The following is a 26,117-nucleotide window of genomic DNA, read 5'->3' as shown; positions in this document are numbered from 1 at the left end:
ACTGCGGACCTTGTGCTACATGGCACTACATTCTCTCGTCATGGCTGTGTCTGCTTATTCACTGGATTGTGCATAGGTAAGAAGGGAGGAATGTATACACAGCTATTATAAGCAGATCATCGTGGGGCAAAACTCAGTAATTTTAAACTTTTTTTAAATACTTACAGTGCGCCTTGGTAGCTAAAATTTTGACAGTGCGTTTCTTCCAGTGTATTCTTCCTGTGTGAAAAATTTCAGGGTAGGTTTCGAACAGTCGGATTGGACCATTGCCTTGTGAGACCTACTACCAATGATGAATAGTACAAATATTAATGGGTTAACAGTTTGTGTATGGAATGCAAACAGTGTAAGAACACAGGCCAGTGAATTTTGGCAGTTCTTCCAAGCCAAAGCAGCTGACATCTGCCTAGTCTTGGAAACTTACCTTAATCCTGGTATTTTCGTATGAGTGACAAGTTACATGTGTGTCCATATAGATAAGTTGATTGGAGGAGGCGGCATGAGTATTCATAGAAAGACCTCTCCCAAGCACCTGATAGTGCAGCTGCCACAGCTCACTAAAATAGATGACACTGCTGTCACAGTGATAATATTGCCAAATCACTTTTGTGGCAGCGCATCAGTCACCGCGAGGTCTCCTGGACCTGACAGACTTTGAGGCATTGCTGTCCCTCAGTGGCAAACTCTTTGCTGCTGGTGACTTCAAAGCCAAATATTCTGAATGGAATTCCAGGGTTACAAATACAAGTGGACATCACCTACTGCAATTAGTTAGGCAGCACAATGTGGTCGTCCTGGCAGCTCGTGACCCACAATCTACCCTAACAATCGCAGCCACACAGATTTTCTTGATATAGTGATATTAAGGGGCATCAAAGCACCTCACCACTGTGATGACGAGATATGCTCTACCGTTGGACCATCTCTCTCCCAGTCATCTTCAATGTGGAGATCAATGGCACAGAGCCACCAAAACAACAATGGTAGTCTCTCAATGCTGTCCCAGATCAAAAAGCCACTGGAGCTGACAAAACAATTCATCAACTAACTGATCTGGTGCCGCAGCGCACAGGAGACCACAACAGGCAAGATACTAACCATGCCAGCTGTTACCGAAAGCAATCTCTAAAAAAAAAAAAAAAAAAAAAAGAGAGAGAGAGAGTCCCATGGAAAATCACTGAAACACCGATTGGGCAAGTGGGGTCGCCACACTCTGATCTGATGATGATACTGCTTGGCAAATAAAACAATTTCTTAGGAAGGGGCAACATATCCATCTCCCGTAAGTCAGCAAGGAAGTTGCTTACGAATTTGATGCTAAGGTTAGTGTCCTGCCAGACATATTCGCAGGTAACTACAAACCAGTAGAAGATGTGATAAATGAACAAAATGCTCACCTTGTGTGGCAACATTTACTTGTATTTCTTGCAGCAGAGGCGGAATCTGATGAGGCCATAAAAGCCATCACTGAGGAAGAGGTGGAACAATAACTCCAAACACTAAACTCTCAGACAGTTAGAGATTGAGGTGAGTTCGTGTACGCAATGCTGAAACAGCTACCACATGCCACCCCCCCCCCTCCCGACCCATCATCACTGATTATTTACTTTATTATTCCAATGACTGGCAGTAACCTTACTGCTTGGAAACACACAGACAGGTAAAAGATGCAAGGCTGCCGCAGAATTATAGGCCTACCAGTCTGCTTCCTGCTACCACAAAAGTCTTCGAACAACTCTATGTTAAAAGACTTATGATACACATCAACAATGAGTAATTAACATACTGCTAGAATAGTTTGGTTTCTCATGCTGGCACAGTATGCAGCAACTGCATTTTGTAAAGGACAAAACAGGTACCGGAAAGGCAGGAGTACTCAGGGACGGTACTCCCAGACATCTCCAGGGCCTCCTTTACAAACTATTTGTATTGGTGGTGCCAACACCACACAACAGGCTCACCACGTCATACTTCACAGATCATACCATCAATGTCTGTGGCAAAGTTGGCATATCAACAGCGAGGCCTATACTGGTGCGAGTGCTTAGGGTTCTGTCCTTGGCCCCCTGCTATACTCCCTGTACGCCTCAGATATACCGAAGACTGGGAGACTTGCACTGACACCACACACTGCAAGCTCTGTCTTAAGACATACATCTTGCACCACTGTTTGCAGACTGTACATGATGCCCTAGGAGTCTGGGCTACTAAGTGGTATCTAAAGTTTAATACTAAAAAACGTGGTGTAGAGTGTCTTCGGACCTTCAGCTGGTGTGGATCATGGGAGGCCCCACTCCGTGGTCAAACACTGCCAAGTATATTGGGGTGATCCTTGATAGGAATTTCACCTGTGGGCCGCATATCAGAGAGGTTAAGGGCAAAGCACTTTGACAGCTATTGGCAGTATACTCATTAAATCCAGAGTCCATTCTGCTCTCACACTGCAGTATCTTGCTATATCTAGCACTGATCCACCCAGTGCTAGGACATGCAGGTGTGGTGTGGCAGAATGCAGCTGACAGTCATATCTGTCGGCTCCAAGGCCTCCAAGGGAGAGCTCTATGCCTCACCATGCACCTCCCTCGCCATTTCCTGACACAGGAAGTGCATGACATCACTGGTATACCAATGCTGCGCAACCAGTTAAAGATGACTTCACGACAGTTTTACAAAACATCACAGCAGTCAGCCAATAGGTTTATTGCAAATCTGAGTCAACAGACTCAAAGGAGAGGAAGCACTTGATGGTTGGACTTGTTACAACAGCGAACACTCTTGTAGCGGACATAGGATAAAATTTTCTTTTTCTTGGAAAAACTGTTCCATCTTGTGATAGGACAAATGCAAAAAGTTTGCTCAACAGAAACCTCATACTGAAGAACTGCAGGAATAGTACAATGCATTTAACCTGCACAACCAGACAGACAGAAAGGACTGTCTACTTGGGTCAAGAGAAAGTGAGGAGAGGAGATTTGCAGAGAAGGGGAAAGGACTATGCAGGTATGCTGGGAGGACAGAAGGCACATGTGAGAGGCTGGAGTTGGAGCAAGGAAGGGGATAGAAGCAGGTGGAGGGTAAGAATTAGCGAAGGTTGAGGCCAGGAGTGGGAGTAATCAGAGTGAAGACTGTGTTTCAGGGAGAATATTGTCCTGCATAATTCAAGAAAGCTGGTGTTACGATACCTGGTGAGGCTACCACTCACAATAAGCAGGGAATCCTGGTTCGAGTCCGAGTCTGGCACAAATTACCATTCTTGTCATTTCCTTACACAGCTTATTGTTGTTCATATTCACAACTGCAAATCCATTTCATGTATTTCATAGCGGTTGTAGTTACCGCAGCACCTGTTCCTTTGGACATACATGCACATCCAAAAGAACTTTGCATCGTACTTCTGAGCAATACATGCACTGCAATATTTACACCAGGCATGTGATGATACCAGGCACATGACAATCATTCAAAATGTCTCCCCAGTACGGGAATATACATAATGGAGGTACAAATGCAGGTTGTAGACAGACTGTTGATGACATATGGAAGTTTGGGTATGACTGTGAAACGTGCTCGAATAGGCTAATGGTAAGGTGATTAGCTTCACCATCCTGATTTACCACACATGGAGGGTGACACTTCCCACATTTATTCATAATGTACAGGGTGCCCAGTGAAGGGCATCAAACAGGTATTTCACTTGCTTAGTGAATACATTGGGAATACAGTCCTTGCATTGGATAATTGCAAATTTACTGGTGCAGTGATGGATTAGCCTTCATATTCATTCAACTCAACTCCTTATGACTGCCGTCAGTGGGGCACATTGAAAGACACTGTCTACTGGAACCATCCCACCATGCTGGCTGAGCTCAAACCAGCGATCTGTGTGGCATCTGAATCTATTTCCATTGAGACAATACAGGACGTGATGGCAAATAACACTGTTCATTTGCACCACCTCTGTACTGTGAGTAGTGTCCATTTCGAAAAGATTGTGATGTGATTGCAAAGACTTCCTGCTGAGGACAAGTTTAATTATGCATGTTGAAACTGTACGAGGTGCACAACGTACAGCACCATCTGTTAGCAGCTTATGGAGCCATTTACAGACTTCTGTGAAAATTCTCACAGCTTTCACAATAAACATACCTTTTGTTACACTTGTCTATTGATTTTAGTTTTTGAGATATTTAATTTTGAAATTAGGAACTCCTTCACTGGACACCATGTATATTCCAATCCTAGATAAATACCACAACTTTTATTCAGTGTAACTTAGTGAATAAAGGACATTGTAGACATAAACTGCAAATGACTGTTCCCTCTGCAATCACTATGGTATTGCAGATAATTGTTTTGTTTCATCATATGTTAGGTATTAGACTTGGGAGGTATGCTTGCACTTAGCATGACTTTTTATTTAGCAGCTCTGAGGATATCCAATATCAACAAAACCAGTAATCAGTGTAAAAAAATTAATTTTGTTGAGTGTTTCTCCATTTTGCAATATGTCAACCTGTCATTGGCTTCTATGCAGCAGCTGCAGCACACAGTTTTCTCACACGTCCAACTTAAAAGAAATAGAAGTGAATACAAAATGTAATTACATTACAAAGGAACGCAAATTTGTAAACATGACATGTTCACTGGATAACAAATATTCCATAAGATTGAGAAGTTATGGAAATAGAGTATTAATAATAATTATTATTCTTATTATTAATACTCTATTTCCATAACTTCTCAATCTATTATTCTTATTATTAATACTCTATTTCCATAACTTCTCAATCTTATGGAATATTTGTTATCCAGTGAACCACCTCCATCTTATTGGCTTGGAGCTACACACATGGATTTAATACATCAGCACACAATGTACTTGTATCAAATAAGTAATTTGTAAGTACTTTTATTACAGTGGCATTCTGTTGGTCTATAGTTTTGTGGGATGGAGTTCGTGTTTTCTACTGCAGCTGATTTTGGTCTCTGAATAATCTCCATCTTGAGTTGTTACATCAACACAGTTACATAAGATTACATACAATGTCGCCCTCGTAACATTTTACTCAAGATGACTCACTCTGGTGACAAGTGATAATCATTGTTTTCATGGACATATTTATTTAAAAAGTTTTTTTTCTCTTAATAAATTAACTGAAAGTAGAATATGAATATCACCCTCCCAAATATTCCTTCTTTTCTATTTTACTACTCTTATTTCCAACCTCCTTGTGACTCAATTTCAAGGAAATTGTAGTCATTAAAAATGTCTTTAGGCTTTCTTCAAACCATGAAAGTTATTTTAATTAATGAGTGTAAATAAATTTTGTCAGGCTGAAATTAAGATGTGCTTTTTTTTCAGAACTTTGAATTATTTTGCATTCCTTGACTACACACACCAGCACTCTCCATCAGTCATCCATATCTCGCCTGCACCACTCTCTCCCAGCAGGGTTTTGTTCTGGTGAAAGAAGACGAAGGAGATATGAATGAAACCAGATTAATGTTTAATGTCCCATTGAAGACAAGGTCATCAGACACAGGACACCATCCAGATTGGGGAAGGATAGGGAAAGGAAACTGGTCAACACAATGCAACACAACAAAAAAACTAGTGAGCCAGAATGTGTTTTTCATTTATTACATAGGAGATCATGGTTTCCTAGGACATGCCATCAATTATGAGACAGATGAGGAATTTTGCAGCAAAATATAAATTCTGGTTTGGCATCATTAAGTGCCACATAATGCAATAGATAAGCAAATCTTGAAAGTACAACAGGGAATACAACTGTGAGCATTTCACTATTTAGAGTTACAGTGTAAACTAAACCATAACTGTATTGCTCAGATAAAATTTTATAAAGTACAAAATTATATACCTAGTCTCCACAAGGCAAAATGACAGCTCACCAACCCCAGCATGGAGTCTAAATATGCAGCTGACCTTATATGCCCCCACGACCAAACAAACACCTCCCATGATAAATAACATGTGTGAATTTCAAATATGCTGACCTAGCTGAACCATGAAGTGAAAATCCACATTCAAGCTGGGAGTCTACATACTCAAATCAAACTGCAGCTCACACATTTCAATGATTTCATTGCCTCCAGGTACGCCAACTACGTAACTTTCACATTGAAAGGCAGCCAAAAATCTCACTTAAATTGTAAATTGAGAAAAGTATCCCTTAATAGGAGTGTAACGAGGTAAATATGGCATTTGGAAAGTCTCACACTAATACATCCGGGATGAAAATTTTAAAATCTTTACTACCTGTCCTTGAATTACCATCAATACAAATGACAAGAAGTCACTGCAAAGCTGGAGGAGGAGATGGCAAAACCATCACTGAATAATGAACATTTTACTGGTGACTGTACTGTGGATGATGTATTAATAGGTAAACCAAACATAGCTATAGATAAAACAAACACCACCCTCTTGTTCATATCAATCTGACAGTGTCACTGACTCCGTACCAGGAAAAATGGAAATGATTGTATGACATAACCGTCCAGGAGACACCATTGGGATTGTTCAGCCACCTGGTACAAGTCTTTCAATTTGACACGACGTTGGCAAATTACATGTCATTGAGATGAAGATGATGATGATGATATGAAATGATTAGGACAGTACAGTCACTCAGTCCCAGAGCACAGGAAATCTTCAACAAAGCCAGGAACTGAATCCAGGACCTAGAGACAGTGGTGATGCTAACTACTAATCCTCGAGCTGTGGACTCTACACCAGGAAAGACACCTGGGAAGCACTATTATCTCTGCACATCAATAGAAACACAGATAACAAGCCCATGGAAGCTGCACACCACTGAAGGAAGTTGTCATGTCATGAACATCATGGCTAGTGGGTTCTGCAGTGATGTGTCATGTTGGCCACACCCAAAACAACCTCCTCTTCACACAGGATGTAGAGCAAATTGGCAACACCAAGGTCCACTACTCTGCTGGATGGAACTCTACAACAAATCTCGATCTTCATGGACTTTTTATATTGATACTATTTGGAATAGTACAAACATTAATCTAGATGTATTACACGATACCAATGGTCTAACTCCCTTTACAACTCCAGACAGTGGTTTGAGTGTGGTAAATGCTTGGTTGGAGTGATAGATTGAACTGTAGTGTACCCCATGGTATAGGTTAGGTTGGAAGATGACAATTTAGTTGTGAGTTAGCGAAGTGAACAAATGCCAATACCAAATAATGGTTGTGATAATGTAGCATAGCCCGATGTCTTATCTTTTCTCCATATTTAATGCATTTTTCATTACAAATAACTGAAACTGCAAGATAAATTCAGAAAAGTACATTGCACAATTGACAAATCTCCAAAACATATCTTGGGGGATATTATGTAGTGCAAGTCAACTATGCAAAATCCAGAATTAGATTAGATGTACTTTTCGTTCCATAGCTCCACAGTGAGGAGAGCCTCTAGGATATAGAACATGTCAGAAGGGGAGGTAAGGTGGTGTGGGAGTGGAGGATTGCGGTGAGGGGCACTATTTAACTCTTGCCTGAGCAGTGACTCAGACTTCATGCAAACAATACAGTCTATCAAACAGTCCATGAATTCATTTGTTGTACTCTATAGTTATATGTGAGTGTATCTCAAATATTTGCCAACACAAAAGAAAAACAATAACGTAAGAACAAAATGAGCACGAGAAGTAAGTCCGGCAAACACCATTTTTGCAGTTGTTTGAGAAGATTGTGGTCCCAAATATAGTATTAAAGACATTATTACGACTGAAGAAGTTGCCTTAAAGTTTATAAAACCTGTTCTATTTCCCACTCTAGCAACATAAGATTTTCAAGGGTTGAAGCAAGCAAGGGTTCAACCCCCTGAAAATGACGAGGTCATTATAGAAGCAGCGTAAGCTCGAACTGAGGAAACGGGGGAGATCTGTTGTGCACCGTCAAAGGAATTATCCTGGATTTACCTTAAGTAATTCAGGGAAATAACACAAAACTTAAATACAGATGGCAATACAGGTCTTCGAACCAGCATCCTTTCGAACATGGGGCCAATATCTTACTGCTGCACCATCTTGCTCGGTATTGCAGAGTTCAAATTATGCAAAAAGAGCATAATATGAATGTAAGTCAATAACATAAGACCCTCTTTTCAGGCAGCAAATCATTCGGTTTTAAGTAACAGTTCAATATATATTTTTCAGTGAAATAGAATACATAACAACACACTTTTCAATTTACAGAGGAAGCGTGTCCGCGTATTGTGTGTCATAACCTTAAAAGTGCTTAACTGTGTATTGCTCTTAAGATGATATAATGTTGACGTGGTCCTAATAATAGTGAGATATTGTTAACCTGATAATAAAAAAAAACATGTACATTGCTAAGATTCTCTAAAAATAAAACAAATATTTATGTTGATTTTTAACAAACATCTAATCCTGAAAAAACACTGAATGATTGTCTGTCTCGCCTCTTACTATCGTGAGCACAGTATTATTCAATTCATACTGACAACAAATGGTAATAAGAACTAGGAATCATCTTCAGTCTGATATTTATTTATCATACTGACAATAAATGGTAATAAGAACTAGGAATCATCTTCAGTCTGATATTTATTTAAATTGGTATGGTGAAAATAATGAAATATAAATCAGGGCAGGTACATACAAATTCACACTACAACTCTCTTTAGTAACAATGTGTCTCTCTATAATTTTCAAATGGTATAAACGAAGTATGACAAATGCTATAATCTATGTAATGTTACACACCCATGAGAATCATGTTATTTTGTGGTCTATGGGATGAAAACTGAATCTAATGTAATCTAATCCAATGAGTTGTGGGGGGGGGGGGGGGAGGGGGGGAGGGGGGGGGGATGATAATAATAATGATGATGATGATGATGATGATGTTGTGCTTCTGTGGTTCACAGCCCAGTGCAAGCCATTTACTAACCGACATCACTGGGTGTTATGCATGCTAACTGTTTTAAATATCAATGTCTCACCTAGGTGACTGTAATGGTTTTCTGTATAGTGTAGGATTGCTTTTGTGGTGATGATGAGAATAATTATACTAGCTTTTTCAAATATTCAGTTGCCAAATAAATTGCAAAAAACTGGTGTGTCATATTAGCATTCCAACATGGGACAGCATTTCAGTGAATCTGAACTGTTCGGCAAACACTAACTTTGTCATCTTACAATGCCAAAGTCTGGATAGCTGATTTCACACTACAAGGAAAATGCACCAGTAAAGAACTACTTGTTTGGCATCTTACATAGGTTAACCCAGAAAAACTTAGGTATCTGTGGAAAGTAATGAGCAAACAAATAAAAGTAACTATCTGACAGAAAATTTCCAACACAAAAAATTATCTTTACGAAAGACATAATGTAGCATGCCAGAGCCACTTTCTCATGTATTCAGGGAAAACTGGAGAAAGAACAGGAGAAGAAAGAACTTTTTTTTTTTTTTTTGAAAAAGTACTTAGCAGTTAAACTACAAATCTACTGTATTCAAAGCAATAAGTTTATGGTGTGTTTGCAAGACAGAAATTATAATACTTCAGTGGGTACCAGTTCATAGAAGACAAACTGACATGTGCCTAGATCACTGGCATCCCAAAACTAAAAAAGTTTATTTTTTATGATCATCCCATAAAAACAGCACTTCGGGGTGTGTGAAAAATTTATCACAACAGTGTTAACACCAAAGCTGATCAATTTTCTACATTTTTATGTGCCTTTCCACAGCTGTGTAGCTTCTCTACATGTTGAGCTGCATCCTAGTCCCTTATAAATTTTACATGCTATCCTGACTTTCCCATAAATAAGAGAGATATCATTTAAGTTCAAAGCACTGGCCACATACCACAAACTACTGGAACAACATCATACTTTGTGAACTTACTTTTCTCTACAACAAGAGTGCCTGCATTTTGTGACAATAAATCAAAGATGTGTCACATGAGTTTCTGCAGTGTTCCAAGTCTCACAGCTCCAATGTGAGCCTAGAGTACAATAAAATACTACTGTAGAACATGTGAGCTGATTGCTGAGTGACCATATATGCCTATTGTAGATATTTAATACACAATAAAAAACAGATGGATGAGGGGAAAAAGTGGTTACCACTACATTGCACAAAATTTAGAAAGAATGTGTTTGCACATTAGACAACAAGGATTAAGTACTGACCTGAGGCAATAACATATCAGACTGCTAACTGGATTGTTTGATTTCAGCAACTAAAATTTCACCATTTCTTAATAATACACTTCATCTGACATGACACTCAAACATATTTGCTGGAACATAGCATATTCATTTGATGATGTGATGTGCACTATCACACAAACATAAATTAAAGTAAGATTCCTCAAATAACACACCCTACTGCCAAGCTACTGAATGCTTCTCATGAATTTAAATATGCATAAGTCTATATCATCTCCTGCTCCATTTTCAAAGGATTTCCAAGTGGACAATCAGTCAAGAAATCCTAAACATTTCCCCACTACCAATCAATAAAAGCGTTTCACTTTTTATACATACTGACCCTTCAGAAAATGTAAACGAAGTTGTCAACAATAACTCAGTGCAATAAAACAGATCTCTACGCGATAATTGAATTCAGCTATTTTTTCTTGATTTCAAAACTCTCTCAAATCACACTATATTGCATCAATGATGTGTATGTAATGACATACTGAAATAATTATATAGACACCAGTATTGCTGTTGCAATATTTTGTATACTGCAGTTAAAATGTGGTCACAACTTTGATTTGATGACAACTTCTATAACATGAAATTTAGTTACTGGATATCATGTCAACCTGTCATGTAAAGAAGTTTTTTGTATAACAAGCTGACCTCATATCCAGTAATTTTGTCTGCAAACATGGCTACCTATTGCAGAACCAAATGATGACTAATTAAATTCAGTTCTCATGCAAAATTTATCTTCCCCAGGGATCCTGAAAATACTGCACTACTTAATGTTTTCAGTTGTTCCATCTTGTTCTGTTTATGCAAAGTTAAAGGCACTGACACTCAAATATGCACACATACATACACACAACCACTACCATTAAGAGGAATCGCGAAAAATTTTATAGAAATGGAGTACTGTTTATTTTTTACTATCTTCAATCTAGGATAAACATTCACCTTAAATTTTCTTTCCATTTTTAATGTGAAACTTTTCAAGAAATTCAGGAAATTGTGTAGTTTCATGATTTAATGTTCTTAAGCAAAACATGCTTCTACTATCAATGAAAAGCCTGTTTAAACTAAACTTAACACTGAATGCAACTAATGAAACAAGTCTGTTTCAATGAGACCACAACTAAAATAATCACCATATGGCTAAACACTTGTCTCCTGTCTTTTACCTATAGAACAACAAACAATAACACTTCTCAAGCACTACTGATACAAATGCTTAGCAGTGAACTTAATAAAATGTATCCCACGATCCTGAACCTTTACACATTGCTGAAAATAATAACATCTCTAACTAGAACATAGCTGCTGCAAACTAAATTTGGCACTACAGACGTTTGGTAATTAAAATAAAGCGACATCTGATAATGGTTCACAACAGCATAAGCACCTTTTAACAGACAAAGATGTAAGAAAATCTGCTACATACACTTACTAAACAGTACCCACTACTCAATAGACAATTGTATTTCTAACACCAAAGAGCTGCTTATGTTTTGCTGGAATGCTTACCGAAGTAGGATCAGAGAAATCTGGAGGTTTTCTTGTTGTGACTGGAATGACAATACATGTCGCCGCAAATACAGCAACCCCAATTAGAATTACATATGGATGGTAAGCTATTATACGAGCAAACCTGCAACAGTGACTGTGTATGACACACACACACACGCGCGCACGCAGCCGCGCTCACACACTTTGCTTACAGAACTACGAAAACAGTGTAGAGGGATGCTGTGAAGCCAAGTGCTCCTAAACACAACTATCATAAACAAAGCAGGAGAAAACGGACTTAAAACTGCCACTCACCAGTTCATCCTTTCCATTTAAGCTTCGTGGAAGTTAAATCCACTTTGAATACAATCGGTAATATAGCGAACATTGTTAGGGCAGCAACACACCGGTACGCCAGGTTTGTGATATAGTTAATTCACTTAAACAACAATAAATCGCGAAATTCATTGTGCAATAATCTGCTGTTGTTCACACAATATTTAAAATCATTACTGTCATTTAATCATAAACTACATAAAAAGTTAACGAAAAATTGCTAAAAAATCTGACATTCTGAAAACCATTCCTCTCCCCTGTCACATCTTGTATGCTTTTCTGAGTAGTTTCTTTCAGCGCCAATTGGAGACGCTGTAACGCCATATCCTGTTCCGTCTCCCCACTCTACGCACTACGTTCAAATTCGCGCGCGTGTGATGATGGTTCATTTAACACAGAGCAGAATTATTTGCATCATTCTACAGAATTCCTGTCCAGTACTTTTTTTCTCATTGCATCAAATAGACCTTCCCTATATATATACCGTTTTAATGAAAAGTTTAATGTAGGTGGTATGAAATAAACTCCTGACAGGTAATTTATTAACTACGTGTGTTAAGCAAATCAGATAACGTGTTCATTTTCATAAGGTGAAAATTAAATGCTGTATTCGTTTTTATTAACAGTCTTAAATAAAGAAGTGTGATAGCGAAGCAAAAAATATCCTGAATCACTAGGTAACGTAATGAGATATCGCTCTGTGGGCTATGACTGAAATAACGAAGTAAATACTGTGATAGCGACTTTTGTTATATTTTTTGGTTAAAACTGAAATTAATACCCTGACATCGACTTATTCCATCCCAACGAACTTCAAGTGCTCCTTCTTCGCAAGTTGGTTGTCTTCAGGTTGTGTAGTACTGTTAGTTTCTTTCAGAGATGAAATTCATCCACATTCTTTGAAATTCAGTGCGTTATTCTGCCGTGGTATTTCCAACAATGCAATAGGCAATATTTATTTTTTTGCCACCAATTAAACCAACAGAGTGCGGTAATTCATTTGTCATTAAAGTTGATTACAAGCACATAATAAGTGTTTACATAAATTGGATTATAGGTGCTTCAGGTAACAATAGTAGAAAGGTTTGCAAACAGCTGATAATAACATAGTTTCTGTATGCCAGTCCTAGTATGTGGTTAATAAATACCAACCATTTTTTTCTGACCGAAGGAAATAACTGACTCGAAATATAGGTATTTACTGGAAGATCAAACCAGGCTGAAAGTATTCCGCATACACCTGTCGACTTCAACTCTTTTGTCATACTAACTGTTTACCATTACTTCATTAACATTAGCTAACTATTTACATATTCGTCAATTCCTTAATTGTGGCAGATAGTGTTTACTTACATTTGTTCCACAATATCGTGTTATTATGGAATCACGAAAATCAAGGCGAATACATATCAATCATATTTCTGTATTACGAGCAAAATTCCGAGCGCTGTGTCCGCAGTTCGTGGTCTAGTGGCTAGCGCTGCTGCCTCTGGATCGCGGGGTCCCAGGTTCGATTCCCCGCTTGGTTGGGGAGCCTCTCTGCCCGGGGACTGGGTGTTTGTGTTGTCCTCATCATTTCACAGTCATCAGCATCACCATTCGTGCCAGTGGCTACATTGGATTGTGAAAAAAATTGGACTGTGTAAAAGTTGGGATTTTGTACAGGCGCTGATGACCGCCCAGTTGAGCGCCCAACATGCCAAACATCATCATCGTCATCATCCGAGCGCTGTAATGCTCTGATAATGTATTTTGATTGTGACTCGGTGAGTGAGTATTAGACTATAAATCGAAATATCCGGAATTCACTTCTCAGTCGGTCATGGGATTTTCTTATTTATCATTTTTTCCCACACAGAAATGATCGGCATATGTAAAAAAAAAAAGGCCACGTTATTTCGTGGTTCGGAGTACACGTTGAACTATAAATCCTGTAACAACTTTCTGGGTCATTCAGTTTAAAGTTCGAAGGAAAGCAAGTATAATCGACTACCTAAAGGACCTTGTCCAGTAAAGCACAGAGGTGTTCAAACTCTCTTAGAGTTTAGCGACTGCTTTACTTACAATTCATTCAACAGACTCATGAAGTTGCTATCCTAATTTCGGAACCTTCTATTGTCTCTGTAAAGTTCCTGTTTCTTCCCCCCGCCCTGAACTTTAGTTCCCTTATCTAATTTCTCCTTACTGTCCTTATCATTTTGCTCTAAGTACAGATTAACCTGTATGGGGAGATTCCAATTCTGTCTTACTTACTTCTCAGTTACTGTCTCCTTTTCAGCTCCTTCAACACTTTTAACTGTCATTTCGTTTGTGTACAAGTTGCAGGTAGCATTTCGCTCCCTGTATTTTATCCTTCATAGCTACAGAATGTCAATAAGTGTACGCCAGTCAGTACCGCCAAAGTCTGTTTTTTAAGCTACAATTGCTACAAATGCAAGTTTGCCTTTCTTCACTAGGTCCTGGGATCAGGTTTGCTTTGCAAGTTCCTACATTCGGCAGAACGTAATCTGATCTTCACTTGCGTCCACTTCTACCAGTCGTCCCATCATTCTACAGACAATTTGTGTTGGTATTTTCCAACAATGACTAATAAACTGATAATCCTCTAATACATCTATCAGCACCTGTCATTTTTGATATTGTGATTATTTAATTCTTTTTTAAGTATGAGGGTATTTCGTCTGTCTCATACGTTATACATGTCAGGTTCCACACTTCCGTCATTCTAGGTTCTGCAAAAAGTTTAACTAATATTGAGGGAATATCGTCTACTCCAGGTGCCTTGTTTTGTCTGAGATCTTTCAGTGTTCCGTTAAATTCTTCTCATGGTATCACATCCCCAATCTCGTATTCCACCCACTTCTTCTCCTCACTCCATAATACTGTCTATAAGTTTCTTTCCTTTAGATGCCTGTTCCGTATATCCCTTCCATGTTTCAGTCTTCCATTCTTTGCTTAGTACTAGCTTCCCATCTCAGCTATTGGTCTTCATACAGCAGTATCTTTATTCTATGTTTAGCATCCAGCTTTCCCACAGTCACACTTCTACAGCTGTACCTTTCTCCTTAGTAGTGTAGCTATGGGGCCTTTGATGCACTTAGACATTCAACTGTCTACTAAAGCCTATCTCGTGGTCGTCATTTTTTGCCCACACATGACAAGGCATGGCCCTCTCCTTTATGACATTATCAAACTTACCAATGACATCGTCATCTTTATATGTGACATCAGCATCATCATATAACAAATCACGCCATTCCCTTCCCCTCCCCTTGTCCATCCTTTCGCCTCCCCCTCCAGTCTCTAACCAATCGTAACGTAGTATTAAAATGAAGCAGCCGACCACAAAGCAGCTCTCAAATTACGTAAGCTTCACTTAAACTGCGTAAATTGGCACTATCTTTGAAAATGTACAGTATATACATATCGAAAAATACCTAATCTTCACTTGAATAAAACGGCATCATGTTCAAAAAACGTACTTAACTTTCATTTGAATTACGAAAAAGTGAAAAATGGCGTTATGTTAAAAAAAATGTAACTTTAACTTTAGTTGATGCCATATTCAAAAGATTACATAAGCATCTTCATGTGAGTTGTGTACATTGTCGCCTTTCAACAGACACACACACACACACACACACACACACACACACACACACACACACACACACACACACACACTAACCTCTGTATTCTTCACGTGAGTTGTGTACAATGTCGCTTTTCAGCACACACACACATACACACACACGCACATACTCACACACTTCACTTTAAAAAAAATTTATGTCAAATACTATCAAATCAGTACAGTACTTTGTACAACTGATATCGGATAAGTCAATACAAAAATACACATTACAACATATACATCATGAATATCACATATCATTTTTTTTAATTGCTGAAGGCTCTTTACAAACAGCTGGCAGGAACATTATAATATTGACAGTGTTATTTTTACCTATATAGAACAAGTTCTAATAGCTATAACTTCATATAGTTTATTAGTTAATTTTCTTATCTGTTGCATGATCGGAAAATATGACATTAAACTCAAACAGTAACATTTTTAATTCATTTTCTCATATTGCTACAGAAAGTAAAAGATCTGTACGAAAATGGCTTAAGTGATGACTGTTTTGATATACTTTTCTTTATTAGGACAGGTCAGATTAAAAAAATACGTGGGTGCAGTAAAAACAATGTTTTATTAAGAGAGATTTTACATTCGTTTTAAATTTATTTACTTCCTAAATTTCTTTTAGTGGTGCCCGAAAGTGGTTATATAATTTTTGTTCCCATACATTTAATACCTTTACTGTACAAACTTGTTGAGTGGGGAATTAGTCTTAAATAACTTTTGATCTTGTGTCATGATGGTGGTAATCCACATTTCTGTCAAGTTCGTTAAGTTTCCTAATGAAATGTAATACTTTTAGTATGTATTGGCACAGAATGGGCAACATACTCAGTTTTCTAAATACTGGTTTGCACAATTCCCCCTTGGATGTCTGAATAAAATTCTTCTGACTGCTTTCTTATGAAGTTTACCGCCTAGTTCAGTTTTGCTAATGGAGAGAAGTTCTCTTTTCCTTTGAGATGATCTAATGATTCCTGTGGTGATCCTGTTGGAAATCTTTCTGTCCCTATTCATACTTTTCGTTTTGTAAGGGGAAGTGACAGTTAAGATAATAACAGAAAATATCTGGAAATACTTCATAATTACTGTCTATAGTTTAAACCTCATATACATTTTGCTAGCTTTCTTTCTGCATTGAAAGAGGAAAGCGTGGATATTGTGTTTATTGAACTTTCTCCTCTGTACAACATTTTTTTGGGTTGAGGCATGTTCATTGGCAAGTTAACTTACATAATTAATGCACTGTGGTCTCAGAATCCTAAATGTACATAGGCTACTGTACAATTGATGTTGCTATCTACTTGGTCCAGACATCTAACAAAATGGTTTGTTTCCCTAGTCAGAGAATTGACCATCAGGTCAAAGATGTAGATCATTCTCTTAATTTTTCTATTACTGATGCTAGATTTTTGTAGATGGAATTTATGTTGCCATAGGGTGATCTGTAAGCTGTTATTATATAAATGTTCAAGTGAGTAAGCTCTATGCCTGACAGTTCTATTTCTTTTTCAAAACTACAGGAATTGCATATGTGAAAATGTAATTTATTTAGTTTATTTTTTTAGTCCCTGTACATTATCAAAATAAATTTTTAGTTCAAGGAATTTTGTTAGGCGCATTGTACATTGATGAGATTTAGTAGACATGACATTGTTAATTATAACTGACTGACAAGGTTCATTGGAATCATTACAGAGGATCTCAACCTCATTTGGAGACACTAAGTTTTCTCCTTTTTTTAGGTGTGGGTAAAAAATCCTCCTTCTTAGATATATTAGGCCTTGGTCTTAAATTGACAGTTCCAGGTGGAGATGTCCTTGGTGGTATGTTTGAGGCTGGATCTGCTGTTGCTCATGCTGCACACACACACACACACACAAGAGAAACATATTATGCAAAAAGTGCAGCTACCGGTTGGATGACAGAGAGAAGGAGGAGCTTGGGATAGTGTGAGAGAGACCTACTACATCACTGCAGTTGTGTTTGATAACACACCTAGCCACCTGCTGAGAGATGATGTATGTCAACTCCACTAGTATTATGTCAGATTCCATCTCTCCTGCTCTCTCTATAATGGTAACTTGAATGAAGCACCAACAATATAATATACTATAGAAGGAATGAAAATACTCTAGGTACACATTTTTTTAATGTTTGGCATACATACACTAAAATAACAATTAACTTTGTCTTGCAACGCTAATCGTTTTCCACAGAGTGAAAATATATGAGTCTAATATACATTCTTGTTCGTCCTCAACACTGTTTAGATCATCATCTGTTACAAACAGTAGGTTGTTATGATGTGAGTAAATAAGTGAAACTTCTCTAGCAGCTAAGCAAGTTTTAACAGCGCTCTCCGCATTAATCAGATCAAACTGAAACTGAATTTCATTTCATTATCTATTGCATCTTCAAACACATTCTAGCTTAAAGTGTTTCAACATGATCAGCTGGAGATTCTTTGTGTGCAGGAGGAAAGTCATATTTCCTTCCTAAGCTCGGGTCTGATTCTGTTTAATGTACTTACAATCGTTAGTAAACAACTGTGTGATACAAAATAGAGCTTACCTTGATGCTAGTAAGCCAAAGACATAGCCAAAGGGCGGCCGGGGGAGAGGGGTCCAGGGCATCGAGACTCCCAATAATTTTAATGAAATTACATATGATCTACTTGCTGTTTAGTGAAAGATATTTTGATTTTCGGTAATCTTATGAAAAAGAGATAGGCCCTACACTACTTATAGTCAACGAGGCCATCAATAGATTTAATGTATCAACTATCGCCCATCCAAACTTTAACCAATTCCAGCCACTACTCACGAACTATAACTTGGCATCTTGCTAGTGGGGGTTGTGGGGCATGGGAAGAGAGGCTGTGGACTGCAGCCTCGGAGACGTCGGATGTGGAGGCCGGAGGATGCTAAGTTCACCGGACTTGGATACGATGTGACGTCATTATGACGTATAAACGCTACATCGAAAACGATAGAAACCGTATATCGACTATTCGACTTTTGTGAACTTTCGAGAGGTTATGACAGGGTAGCGCTGTGCTCTGCGCCATTCGTTTAAATGTGTTTTGCGTTCCTTGCGTTTAAATCGTGTATTGCACTGTGTTTGTGTCCTGTGCGTTGTTTTTCGTTTGATCGTCTCTAATTATTGTGGCTATCCGCTCATGTTGTAATGCAATTCGTATTTTGCATAATCTTGTCTTAGCAAATTATACTGCTGACATAAACCACATTGACATGGCCAGGTACATGCTAAAACTATTGTGGTTGTATACATGACATAATATACAGTACGTCTGGTTTATCATACCACCATGGAATGCTTTGACACTGCATTCAATCATTTCATACGTCAATCAGTACTAGACACTAACCTTTGGTTAAGATTATATTGAGAAATCCACTTCCCCTCGTATTTCATCTCCGGTCGACGATTTTTCTTCAACAATACCTCATATTTTTCTTTTTAAGTTCGAAATTCAATCATTCTACACACCAGTCATTACTGGACACTAAAGTACCTGTCTGTGCGGTCCGAGTGTAAAATTACTTGGAATTATGGTTGATAAAAGACTATCTTGGGATGGACATGTAAATTACTTAGCTAGCAAACTTGCACTTTCAGCTATATTATTTAAGAAAAAGAAGTCAGCAAGAGTATGCTGCTACAATCTAATATGTACTGAAAAGACCAATTGTATGAAACCATACTAAAATGTTGATAATAAATAAATATTATTTTCGGCGTAAGCATTCAATACAACAATCACACAATCTAATCTGGTCGGGACATAAGAAGACTTCACTTTTTTACGAAACTTGTTGTCCGTGGTGTTTTCAAGGCCACGGTCGGGAATATTTCTATTAATATCCATCTCTTTTACTTTTATTTTGGCGAAATACATATACGCTGCCACACAGCTGTTTTCAGAATCGCACGTGTCAAAACAAACCACTAGCTGACGACAGTTTAGAATCTCGAACGTTCGTAAAATTCGATAGGTGTGTTAATCGACTAAAGCGTATTATGTCATAATGACGTCACATCATATCCAGGTTGGGTGAACTTAGCATCCTCCGTGGAGGCCGAGGGTTTCAAGCTCCACCTCCATGTATTGTAAGTATGCAGTGCAGGTAACAAGACCCTGTCTTTTGAACTTTTGCAGGCTCCTGATAACCAGCTTTCTTTTCAGGACTGGAATGCAAGGTAACTCTCACAATACCGGTAGGCCAGCAACTGCATCACCACTCATTTTAGACAAAATCACAATGAAAATATCGCAACAAGACGTAGTCTACGCCTGCTAATAGTGCGTTGCACAGTTGGCAATAAAAAAACTGCAAATCATAATGGCATGAAGTCTCTCAACTGTTGTCGACTACTAGCAATCAGAACTGGGGCTTCCGCTTGCCAAATTATAGTTCCCACGTAATACTGTACATTGTTGGCCCTACTTGGGTCCAGTTATTGATTTGCTAATAATTTCAGTTCTAACTTGCAGCTGAAATTAATGTAAGTGTTCCTGTTTATTGTTTTCGTGGTATGTACTGTTATGATAGTTTCTAATTATAGATAAGTTTGTAACAAGATAGAAGACAAAACTCGATCTTGATTCGTCCACTAGCGTTATTGTAAGTTAAAAAATGTACACATTACTGTAACAGCCTAATTACCTATCTATAGCGTTTTAATGTTAACATTGGAGTCGCTATTTGGAGACTGGTAGCACTTTCGGGTTGCAGTATTTTGCAAGGCAGTGGAGTGGTAAACAGCGTTTCAAATAACATTAAATTAATGTCAGTGCACAAAAATTCATTTGAATTTGCCTGTGTCGCCCAAAAGTTGCGTTGATCAACATGCTTGTAGTCCCATAAAAATTGCTCAAAATTGTATTTTTGGTAGCCCAAATGGCAAAATATCGACCAATATAGTCATCCAGGCCGTACTCAATTACGAAAACCAGTTCTAATACAGGACGATTGGCAGGGGCACATAGAGAGTGGAAGTGGTATATGATGACAGCACATCCTGTACTGCATTTGTTTCTAAAAGATTTTTTCAGTGAGCTGTTTGAATTTGTGTAAGCCAGCTGCACTCTCCATCCTCCCTTCTCTTTCGTCCATAATCTATTTTCTCTCTTGCAATACTACAATAAAAGGAGCTTCTTCAAATGTTCTATGATTGTCTTCAAACTGTGCTGCTTTTAACTTATAGAAACAATAATATAAAAAATATTTGTTGCTTTCGTAACAGTACTTATTTTAATTTCGGGAATAGTTATTTGTTTCTTGGGCAAACAGTATATAATTTTAATGATGATTTGCATAAGATTTCAGCAATATAAATAGTTCAGCTATGTTTAAATTGGAAGGCGGCTGGCGACCTCCATTTTGTACTACGGCTCTGTGCATAATGACAGTTGAATGTCGATACATCCTGTCTTCAATTTTGCTACAAGAACGATATTCTGCTGTGAAATGTCTTACTCATTATATTCTTGAAACACTAAGTCCAACTCTCACAACTCTAATGTATTCGTGAACAAAGTCGTATAAACGACGACATATGTTGCACATCATAAAGGAGTTTATTATCATCAAAGCCTGTATAACCACAGTCTAAAGGTGGATTCACACTTGACGGAACGTCACCATGACGTCCGTCACGTCAAAAGTCTTCTCTGTAGTTCCAATGGTTGCATTCACACACGACGTCAACGGAACGTCGTTGACACGTCACGTCACGCCACGTCAAGATTTCTCAGGAAGAATGTTTCGAGAGGCCATAGTGTAGCCGGCTTGGGTGGCCGAGCGGTTCGAGGCGCTACAGTCTGGAACCGCGCGACCGCTACGGTCGCAGGTTGGAATCTTGCCTTGGGCATGGATGTGGGTGATGTCCTTAGGTTAGTTAGGTTTATGTAGTTCTAAGTTCTAGAAGACTGATGGCCTCAGAAGTTAAGTCCCATAGAGCTGAGAGCCATTTGAACCATAGTGTAGCCTATTTGATGAGCAAATGTTGCATTAAGTACACAATGTGATCTAATACGAAATTATTCCCCACTGACTGCTACTGAGAAAAAGTCTTAACATATACTGGAAGACAATACTAAGTTAAAGTATTTTATTTTACACACTGAAGGAATGTATTGCAAAATAGAAGATGCATATCTTGTTCAATGTGCCTTAGTCACGATTTCTCCAGTGGAATAGCAAAAAAAAAACCGGAAGTAAATCTGATGCAGCATGCAGAAATTTAAAATAATATTTGTAGTAAATTAACGATGTACAGCTGGTAGCAGAAATATATGCAAATATAGTTCAAGTATACTAAAACGGCTCATCTAGACTTAACTGTAGGCAGACCATCAGATTCTGTCAAGGTGACATTGGATGCCTAAATCTTGAATTTCTCTTCATAATTTTTATTTGTATCTCGCTTGACAGGTAAAAAAAACTGTTGTTTAGACATTCTGAAATATTTATAGAAAGATGACCCCTCCTGTTTCAATTCCATCTAAAGAGTGTGGAACTCTCCTTAACAGTCTCGATTTTTAACATTTTTCCAACCCAGAGTCATTTTGCTCTCTGCTCCTTATCATCATTATGTACAGCAATCATTGCAAACAGCTGTAAACTAAATTTCAGCATTTTATGAAGATTTACCACAAACTATGAAACATGCCGCTGGAGAGTATTTTATGAACCAGCTGTACCGTGTCGTAAGGATAAAGCTTGTTTTCAGTTGTTTTCTATTTAATTAACGAAATAGTTATTATATTTTTGCAGCCCATGTGTTAGTTGACAGGAAACATGAAGTATTATTAAATACATGTCAAAACAGTCTAACCACACTGGTTCAGTGAGATAAGCTACGACTAATTCATGAAGAAATTATTTTGAATATGCGTATTTGCAGCTTACTCTGCTGAAACCAAGAGAATGGAAACACATATTTTACGCATGGAACCATATATCTATGTTTATATCACAGTCACTTTCCATGCCACTTGAAAAAAATTATGGAGTCTAATGAATCGCCCTTTCTTACACTTCAGTCGACTTTCTAATACATGAATATTTTTTAAATATAATGACTTTTGTATCAAAAGCGAATGTGTTGAAGAGTCTTACCGTTCATAGCTCATATTTAGTAATAATTGTTTAACCCGAATCTTCTGTGTTGGGATACAGCTTTATTCCATTTGACTGTTTTTAATTACATCTGTGTGATTTTACCTTAAGCTAGAGGTGTTGTAGCTTATTTGGTACGTTAAATAATTTACAAATTACATTCCATATAACTTTCCCTCGTTTCAGATTCATTGATTTGGCTAAAAGTGTACCAAGTATAACCACTCTTGTTGGGTAGATATACGATGTATTTCTGTAGAAGGTCATGTCTTCTTGAGTTTATTAGCACTGTCTTGTTATTAAAGGAAAACGGCATTATTCAGTAAATATCTGCTCATTACAAGAGAATGGAAAATAAACTGCCATGTGATGACCGCTTCATACCTACCACAGTGCCTAGGAAGATAACTGTGGTGTCATTTTCTAGTAATTGTCGATTTTTATGGCAATGCATGCACAACCTATCGTAAAAACTATGTTGCAGATCAATATAAACATTACTATTGGAACTCGTCCGATATCGTATTCAGAATTGTTGCTTGCTAGCATCTTGGGGCTGGTTAGACAAATAAGAAATAGACAGTTGAAACAAATGACCTGTCATAGGACAGAGTAACTACAAAAACAACATCAGTTTCGAGATGCTAGAGATGATACCACAGTACAATAACACAACACCTACTTGTCATTTATACTACTTGTAATATGATAGCTCAGATGTCGGACATTAGCAACCAGTGACAGTAATAATGTCCATATTAATGACCGCATGACCTTCACAACAGAATATGTTGTCCTCAGAACAACAGATGCTCAAAGCGACCTCCCTGCACGTCCAAACATTGAAAAACCTGCTCGATCATACAGCTCTGGGCCCTTCACATCAACACGTAACAAGAGCAGCATGAACACATGCTACCAATTCTTCCACATTCGTCAGCGAAGTAGAGTACACGTGCTCCTTCGTGTGTCACCACAGGAAGAAATCCAGGCGATTTAGTCAGGTGAATGTGATGGCCTTACAACTGGATCTCCACGTCCAAGCCATTTCACTGGAAATGATCACACATCAATGCACCATCATGTTGGAACCATATCCTCTGCCGAACATGTAGTGGAACATCTTCCAGAGCATCAGGCAGATAGTTTGAGAGGAATGCATGATACCTTCGTGCAGTCAACCTGTCAGGTAACATGTAGGGGCCCAAACACTTGTCGCCCAATATTTTGGCCCTGACGTTGATACTAAAGCAAACTTGATATCCACAGTCGCGGGTGATGTGCAGGATAACTTCACACCAATGGTGGGCATTGTGCATATTGAAGACACCCTCACAAGTGAGTGCTGCTTCATCCAACCATATTACGATGTTCACAAAGTCATCATTGGCTTCCTGTTGTTATGAGAACCATTCACAGAATTTCATCCACTAATGGCGATCTGCGGGATTCAGGTGTTGTATGAAAGCATAATGATGGGGTTGCAGCCCATGTTAGTGCAGCACGTTAACAACCATGCTTTGTGAGACACATAGATGCCTTGCTATGTTATGTGTACTCCACTGAGGTTCTTGGTGTATGACCTGCAGAATAGCGTCCTCAGTAGCTGGAGTATGACGAGTCCATGGACGACCTCTGTCATGCAATGGTAGAAGGAGAGAACCTGACTCCTGAAGGTGTAGCTCCAGACGACAAAACACATTTTTATCTGGATGACATTAATGAGGATATCTAGTAGCATGTTCACGAGCAGCAACACCAGCCCAGTTATCAGATGCACCAAGGACCAGATGCATGTCCACATATTCATCGTTTGTGTATGCCATACATCTGCCACACTACTTTAGAGGTTTACAATGAGAAAATTCGATACATGTACGCATGTACATTGGAGTCTGTCATGGACGTGTTACTCTGCTTGCAACTAGTCCCTGTCTGGTGGACACCACATACAGTATAAACAGGCTGTCAGTACTGGGCGCTGCTGCATGGAGTGGCTGTGTAATTTGAGGCACTATGTCATGGAATGCACGGCCCCTCCTGCTGGAGGTACAAGTCCTCCCTCAGGCATGGGTAAGTGTGTTGTTCTTAGCATAAGTTAAAGTTAGTTTAAGTAGTGTTTAAGTATAAGGACCGATGACCTCAGAAGTTTGTTCCCATAGAAATTTACACACATTTGAACATTTTTTCCTGTGTGCTGTTCCACCTAATGCACATTACACCTCTGACAGGTATTGTTCTGCATGATTCATCCTGACACTGCTAATTGTGAAATGTTAAGTTCCAAATTACACTGTTTTCCTAACGATAATAGGTGTGATATTTCAACAATCTCATTTACAGATTAATAATAATAATAATAATGCATTGAGATACATACTGAACAGCATGCAGTTACCAAACACAATGTCGAAAGGTGTAGCTAGTGGGACCATTGTGATAACACATACAAATAGCAACCAAGTTTGGATATTATTCGCAAAGCACGTTGCTAGTCCTACAGGTAACATAGCGTTCAAACGAAATGTAATTAAGCTGAACGAGGCAAGAGTAATAGTTGGTACTAATCCATGGGATCATTGGAGGAGGGCACTAAGAAAACAGGTTTCGCATCTATTAGATGAAGTGGTGTGAATAAATTCATGCCCACGATATGGGAAGGGCTTCTTTCAAAGCAAACCAATCTTCCATTTCTAAAACCGTAATATGTAAGAGGACCCGCTGCAATTGCTGTTGACCATTAAGATGCCAGATACCATACCACCTGGACTACAGTTACCAAATAAAAAATATATGCCTCAACCCAGGATCCAACCATTGACCTCCTGCACACTAATCCAAGACTCTGTCCACTGCACCACCTGTACAGCACTACTAATATGTGATGACAGAGGTAGCTACCATACATGTGGTTACAGTGTTGCCAGATTGCCACTCTTTAACGTCCTTTTTCTTTCAGATGTACTCGCTGGACGAAATTTTGTGAAGGACATTTTTTCTATCACTGTCATGTGAGAGGTCGTGCTGCAAAGTCCGAGTGCGCGAATTTCGCTTCACCATACACATATATATATATATATATATATATGGCTTCACAGCAAGCCCCCTCACATGAGAGCGATATAAAAATATCTCCTCATGTCAGCAGAAGCAGTGAAATAGACTGTAAATTGTGTTCTGTACCAGAAGTGCTGACTCAATGGATGCTCACACCGTCACCCGCCCCCTCCCCCTCCACCTAAAGATTTC

General features: G+C 38.5%; 1 protein-coding gene across 1 annotated transcript in view; it reads right to left on the bottom strand.

Annotated features, from left to right (window-relative positions):
- Window positions 1–12,365, bottom strand: part of LOC126183471 (protein dispatched) — a 188,944-nt gene extending 176,579 nt beyond the window's left edge. The window contains exons 1-2 of the mRNA XM_049925483.1: window positions 12,057–12,365; window positions 11,760–11,883 (exon numbers count right to left, since the gene is read on the bottom strand). Of these exons, the coding sequence (XP_049781440.1) occupies window positions 11,760–11,883; window positions 12,057–12,073 (141 nt within the window). The 5' untranslated portion in view covers window positions 12,074–12,365. The remainder of the gene's footprint in view (window positions 1–11,759; window positions 11,884–12,056) is intronic.
- Between the last annotated feature and the right edge of the window lie 13,752 nt (window positions 12,366–26,117).

This window comes from Schistocerca cancellata, chromosome 4 (genome assembly GCF_023864275.1).
Source record: "Schistocerca cancellata isolate TAMUIC-IGC-003103 chromosome 4, iqSchCanc2.1, whole genome shotgun sequence".
Lineage (NCBI taxonomy): Eukaryota > Metazoa > Arthropoda > Insecta > Orthoptera > Acrididae > Schistocerca > Schistocerca cancellata.
This window is presented reverse-complemented; position numbering and strand designations above follow the sequence as displayed.